Source organism: Atta colombica, unplaced genomic scaffold (genome assembly GCF_001594045.1).
Source record: "Atta colombica isolate Treedump-2 unplaced genomic scaffold, Acol1.0 scaffold207, whole genome shotgun sequence".
NCBI lineage: Eukaryota > Metazoa > Arthropoda > Insecta > Hymenoptera > Formicidae > Atta > Atta colombica.
The window spans coordinates 3414064-3421459 of record NW_017259302.1 but is presented as its reverse complement, the minus strand read 5'-3'; the positions used below and the strand labels follow the sequence as shown (position 1 = coordinate 3421459).

The window sequence follows — 7396 nt, the reverse complement described above, 5'->3', positions numbered from 1 at the left end:
ACCTTTTTATTTCTATTTCTCTCTCACGCCGTTTTCCTTACTTAAATATTTTATCTTGTATGTATGAGAAATTCTGAAATTTGACGTCCCGTTAAATATTCGATCCGCCTAACATCCAGCGTGAAAAAAAAACAATAAAAGCTATAAAGACAGTTCTTCATAGTGGAGTTTTAATAAATAAATATACATTTCACGACACAACCACATAATCTTGGAAATACTGGCGAAAAATATTTACAGTTGAAGGAACACGAATGAAACTATCAGGATAAATTTATGCAGCAAGAATGATATTAATAAAAACCACTTTATTTTCCGCTGGCAGATACGAGAAAAATCGCGGTAAACAGCGAAAAGCCATTTCACCTTTGCGTCCTGTTTTTTGTTGCATGAAAAACGTGCAAATGTACATTTTATATACAGTTGCGAGTAAGTAATTGCCGTTTTAATGTTCATTGCTTTGGAAAGAATATCCGATGACATTATCTCGTTAGTAAATTCGCACCATGTTCAGTAAAGATGTGCGAAATGTTCCTTTTTGTCATACCATACTATTTCGATCCTGCAAACATTCGGTGACCTCTTTTTTCTTCTCCCTACCTCCCAAAAGTTCTTGAATTTCGCGGAACGTCCGACCTTTGGTCTCGGGCACGGTGAATATCACCATCACGAACGCCAGTAAACACGATCCCGCGAAGAAATAATAAACGGTGTCGGCGCCCAACCAATCGCCAATCACCTGATACAGTTTGGATACGATAAAACCAAGCACGCCGTCGAAAACGATGATAATGGCACCGGCGAACGCTTTCACCTCAGTAGGAAATAATTCTCCGATCAACGCGTTTGGTAGAGTACCCAGTCCAATCTGGTAGGCCACTTGAAAGATGATCACATCGATCACTGGAAGAAGATTTACTGCTGATACATCAATGCCTCTTTCGTCTAGCATAAGGTATATTGCAAGAATTGCTAGGGTAACGGAAGAACCCAGGGTGGAGGCGATTAGTAATGGACGTCTGCCCGCGCCTTCAACGGTCGCAGTTGATAATCCGCATGAGATGAGGCCGACCGCGAGCACAAGTATCGTAGCCACGTTGGAATCGATGCCGATCGCTGCTTTCTTGAAAAGCACTTCAAGATACTGTATAGTGCTAAAGTTTCCACTGAGTTGCTGCGTAGCAATTAGACTGAGTATAATGCCGAGAGCTCGAGCGTTACTGGGCAACAGCATCAGCTTCAGTTTTCCCATCCAGCTGCGCTTAACGGGTTCCGTTCGAGCTCCAGGACCAGTCACTGGAGTATTATCGCAAACATCTTCGATAAAAACGTTACGTAAAGTGTATTCTAATTCTCTCCTTGCTTCGTCGCGATCGCGAATTCCTTTAAAGAACGCTAGAGACCTAGTTGCTTCTGCTCTACGACCTCTGGTCACAAGGAAGGCAGGAGTCTCGGGGAACCAGGAGAAGCATATCACAAATAAGATAGGTACCATGAGAAGTATACCTGTCAGAACGTGGTACGATACCCACGGACCAATACTACATGTCAGTAAGGAACCAGTGAATACGTTTACGGCAATCAGAGTACCGAGAGCACCTCTAATTTCGACGTCAGCGACCTCCGATACATACATCGGATTGGTAGTGTATGAGATGCCCACGCCAATGCCAAGAATCATCCTAGAAACGTAAAGAGCAACTACAGTCTGGGCGAAGAAAACGATTGTCCAGCCGACGATGAAGAAACCGCTTGCGAACAAAAGGCACTTCTTACGGCCGTATCGATCGGCAAGACTGGCACCGAGGAACGGACCGATCATAGAGCCGATCACCGTCAACGATACGATCCATGAGCCCTGATCGTCGGTTATCTTTATTGGAACATCGCTGGCGCCGGATGTGAGTCGTGAGAGCGACGTGGTAGTCCATCCGTAGACGGTGCCGACTGCTACCATGGATAGAGTCGCTGTGAAATGGAGATTGATGGAAGATTAATGATGATTGATTGCCGAATTGATTTTCATGTTACCTTTAAGGGCGTGATATTTCATGAAATATGATGTAAACCTGATATACATGCTAGCCATTGTCTCCATTGTGTCCGTTCGCATTTTGCCGTTTGTTCATCGTGATGCTTGTCCTGGGAAGATGAGACTTGCGTCACAATCTCACCTCTTGGTCCCGCTTCCTTTAGCACGTCAATCTGAGAAATTGATATTGACTTTTTAGAGGAAAGACGATAGTTTTCTTTGCTGTTATGTGACATTCAGCTCGAACTGAAGCGATATAAATATTTTAGGTAGCCTTCTTTATTTAGAAAAAATTAATTCTGTAGTTATTCTAAGTTTCCTCAGCTGTAAATCTTACAACAATATCGCCATCGATTAAAAATTAATCATTATTTTTCATCAAAGTGATTTACAAAATTAATAATAATAAACTAGAAAGATTATGAGCCGAATAATATCTTTTAATATTCAGAATATAATAACAATCAACATTGTAAACAATATAAATGGTTTGACATCGAATCAATGTTAAATAAATTTAAATTATAATATAAAATTAGCAATTATGCGTATAATTTTATAGTTAAATAAAACATGAAAATATAAAAAATACGAAAAATTACTCTCTCTTATTTTTTATATTTTCATGTTTTACTTAATTATAAAATTATACGCATAACTAGAGTCACTACATCAATGAACAAATAAGAAATTCATGATATTATATAAACAGTGAATTATAGTGCGTATATAAAAGAGAAAAGACAATAAATCACTCAAAGATAATAGCTGGTTATTTAATCTTTAAAAATATCATAAGTTATCTTTAAAAAATAAGACAAAAATGATTTTTAATTAAAAAAGTGAAAAATTAGTGAATGATAAGTTTCAATTAATGACCAATGCGTTAGTAAATGACCAGTAGTCAAGTAGGACAAGTCCTTTTAAAAGAATACATAGATTTCAGTAAATATACATTTGGATTCAACAAAAATGTTTATTGAATAACTGGATTCTCTATATAATTATATTTATATATCTTTATTTACGTAATAATAATATATTTATTATTCAATCTTCAAAATATGTATTTTTATAATTCTAGACTTGAATGAAAGCATAATCATAAATTTTATAATATAATTATTTAAAAATATAATTATTTAATAATAATATAATCATAATAAAAATATAACCTTTTAATCTCAATAAGAATATACTTTGATAAACTTAGCTTACCAAAGTGTTAGTAAGTTTGGTAGTTTTAGATAATATTTTAGATAATATTTTAGTTTCTGATACTGATTTTAGGATGTCTTTTCAAAAATAAATTCATCCATTTTCTACCAGGCCTATTTACAAATGGATTTTTTTCGATTATTTTTTTCTAGAAAAGATTGCACTGCATCTTGCACATTACTTGTATTGGAAATTCCAACTTTGCTTTGTTAATTATCCAAGTTTTAATTCGTTCTTTTTCTTTTGAAAAAAGAATAGACGAAGATCTCATTTTTTCTCAATAGATACATTTCATATATCTTATTACTAAAAAAATCAACACATACACTTTTAACAGCGTCTTGCAACGTTTCTTTCGAATAAGAAAATCTGCAGTATTTTTTTTTCCTTTATTTTTCTCAGAATTTGACATACTTAAAGATTGTTTGAAAATAAAAATAAATTCTAAAAATATTCTAAAAAGAAAAGGAAATAAAATATAGTGAAATAAAGATAGTGGCATACTTAACACTGGATAATCATGAAGTTTCACTAAAAATGACAGAAAATTTGAGCACCATAAACTTAAAATATTAATATTTGCATGTCAAGTTCAATATTTATTAAATTTATACACTAAAACAGAGTTAGTTAACAGTCACACAATAAAGGTTAGCAAGATTAGAGATCACACATTTCATTCACTGACCAGCATACTTAGCTGTGAATCAATGAATAATCTAATAGCAGTCATTATTCACTGATTCACAGATTTAGAGAACACAAAAAATATCAAAATACGAACATCTAACCTCCAATCTTGACACTTGATCACGAACAACATGATCATTTACCCGCTTTGCGTTCAGTTTATTAGTTAACGACTAATGTATCATTTACTGATACAAACGAAAACAAAATACACCAATATTTGATCCGTAAGAAATATATAATTAAAAACAAGTAAAATACAATAATAAATAAGCAAGAAATAAAAATTTAACATTATGCTATCCTAAAGAAATTGATTGTCAGTTCTTTGATAACAAATACTTAATATAAAAGTTACTGCTTTTAATATGCGTATTCTATTTTGCTTATAGTAAATTTTTGTTATAAGTACATTCATAAACGAAGGTAAATATTTTCCTTTTTTTACGTAATATAATTACATTTTCAAGTGAAAAGTGATATTAGTTAAATCTGTGAAATTAGATTTGAAAAATATCAATTAATTTGCAATTTATTATTTTAAAATCTTATTATTTTAATATTTTTCTGTAGTAATCATTTATTGGTGATTTAGAGACTGATGCAGTGACCCTACTAATTTTATATTATAATTTGTTTAACATTCATAACGATTGGTGTCAAAACGCCTATATTGTTTATAACAAACGTTGATTGTTACTATATTAAAAGATATTGTTCGATTCGTAGCTCTTATAGTTTATTATTGTTAATTTTATTCTTATTCAATCATATTGTTATTATTATTATTACGTTATAAGATTTATGAAATGTTTCAACGAACGCTTGAACATCATTGTCATTGTCGATACAAAATAAACAGCGCATCTAATATTTGTGCGTACATCTCCTTGCGCGTGACGGAATGCAGAAGTCTTTTCCGAAGTGAGAAGCAACAGGTGATAGTGATTAATGTTAGCAATGTAAGAAATCAAATGAAAATCCACTTTCTTTTCTTAAAGAACTCGAAAATTCCGCGATTTAGTGATTTATATCATGCGAAAGAATTCACTAATTAGTCTCTATTTTACTGACAATATGAAATTAGAGTTTAAAGTTTTAAATAAGTTATTAATAAAAAACGTGATATATCTCACTCCCCCCCCACACACACACACACACACACACACACAAACACACACACCGATATATTATTTTTACTCGGTAAAAAATTTTTTATACATGAATATATAAAAAATATGTATAAACATATCTAACACATAAATGTAAATATTCATAAATATATATAATTATATAAAATACCATACATCTTTCTTTCTTTTGTAAAATTACTTTTTAATATATTAAAAATAATAATAATATTGAAAAAATGTCAAAAATATCTTGTTAATGGGACAATTTTCGCATTATTTGTTTTAGAAAAAAATCAAGTTTGGAAAAAAACTCATACATAACTATATGTATAATTTTACATAGAATTATATATGAGCAATTCTTTTACATTTTTCCAAACTTGATTTTTTTTTAAACAATGCAAAAAATTTCCTTTAAATTACTTTTCTTGTTATTATTATTTTTATTATTACACTAAAAAGTAAGTTTACAAATAAAAGTTGTAAAAATGGGCATTATTTGTCAACTGAGCATTTATCGTTCTTCAATTGAGTATGGCGCCAAAATAAAGTCATGATCGACTGCACATGCGCATTTTTAAAGAATGATACATCGCTCTTCATGGTCGCGTGTGTTTATTCACAACATAACCTAGCTGGATCTCGTCAACAGCAACTATTATACATATAACTATTATACGTATACTTATCGCGATAGCTCAAAGCACGCGACAACGTTGATTCTGATAGCGTACGAGCAACGGTAAATATATCTTGGCTTTCGCCCCGTGATACTCACCAACGTGTTTGCGCACCTTTTCGCGACTTTTCTGAACCACCGCACGTACTTGCCCGCAAAATATTTGAAAATCAAATTGAACGAAACACCCATGCTCACTTCGTAATCGACGGAATGATATAAATTAATCGCTCCGAATATATTTTTGGGGACATGCCGCGAACGTACGCGACACGTATATATGTGTAACAAAATGGAGCATACGATTCGAGACACAAGGCATTACATAAGTCGCCGATGTCGGTCAATGCCCCCTTCGTTGCATCCTTCAATGTTGGAACATTCCCCATTAAGTCCTGCGAGTATCGTCAATGCAATGAAATCGATCAGTCCGATCATATTTAGAGAGATCCTTTTGATCCTTTTATGGGTAGGTTATATAGGATGCTCAAATTTTTGCTTTGATGAATTCTCTCTCTCTCTCTCTCTCTCTCTCTCTCTCTCTCTCTCTCTCTTTCCGTCTCTCTTTCTTTCTCGTTTGAACGCAATGCTTTGCAGTGAATTTATGACTTTGGCAAATTCATTTATTTTGTAAAGATTATATTTTGCAAGATGCGTATTAAGAAATTACGCAATATTATATGTTCCAATCGTATTTTCCTATTTTATTTTAAGTGTTATGTATGAACCGCGTTGAATACACAAAGTATATTCATAATTAAGACATTCAATTTTGTTCGCGAATTGCACCATATCAAAAAGTTGAAAAAGATGGGAAATTCTGTCCCATTTTTTGTAGACAAATTCGATGTTATCGCAGACCACGTGTGCTCGAGCACGCCAGCGTGCGCGCTTCTGTGAAAGTGAGATGATACCATTATCGCCGCGTACATACGTGCGTTTACAACCTCAACTAAAAACGGGTTTTTATCTGACCGTGAAGCATACTTGAGAATGCGATAAAAGAAACGTGAACTCGACGAAAGCAAGACGAAATCGATACTCACCAGTGGATCGGTTACTCCTGTCATGCCTTCTTCGCTTCAACTCTTTTAGAATGTAAATGTGCAATCTAATTCTAAAAACAACGTATTACATGATCGACCCGCTCTTCTTGGGTATGATCACTTTCACGATTTCGTTAGTACTTTGGTCGCGTTCGTGGATCGGACGCGTCGTCAAAACGCGCACGCGCTGATATTCGTCGCCTGCTGATATTCGTGTTCGCGTACACACATTCTTGTTGTATCTCTTTTTTTTTCTTTTTTACGTCACTCTCTCCCGACATTTCACGTTCACGATCCCTCCTTCTAGCAATTGTGATATTTATAAGCATCGAGATGGTAGAGCCATCGGTTGTCGGTCCTTACCAGCAGTATTTCGTGAAGAATTTAACATTAATTAATATTACAAGAAGTAATTAATATGATCTTTTTCGAATAAGTTAGAAGCGCCGAATCAGTATGAAAATTGATTGACAATGCGCATCGATTATCAAACTAATTATTATGATCGCAAATTAATTAATTTAGTATTAAGCAAAATTAGAGTTATATATAATATTAATAATATAGTGTTATATATGTATAATATAATATTATATAT

The 7396-nt window shown here is 33.3% G+C and overlaps 1 protein-coding gene across 6 annotated transcripts in view; it reads right to left on the bottom strand.

Annotated features, from left to right (window-relative positions):
* Positions 1 to 321: 321 nt before the first annotated feature.
* Positions 322 to 7396, bottom strand: part of LOC108687442 (facilitated trehalose transporter Tret1-like) — an 11389-nt gene continuing 4314 nt past the window's right edge. For 2 of the 6 annotated variants that reach the window (XM_018193204.1, XM_018193203.1), the window contains exons 3-4: positions 2070 to 2205; positions 322 to 1968 (exon numbers count right to left, since the gene is read on the bottom strand). In XM_018193204.1, coding sequence (XP_018048693.1) covers positions 542 to 1968; positions 2070 to 2205 — 1563 coding nt within the window. In that variant the 3' untranslated portion in view covers positions 322 to 541. Of the gene's footprint in view, positions 1969 to 2031; positions 2206 to 5851; positions 6026 to 6798; positions 6981 to 7396 lie in introns of those variants that run through there. The other 4 variants (XM_018193202.1, XM_018193200.1, XM_018193201.1 and 1 more) reach the window with 4 other exon arrangements.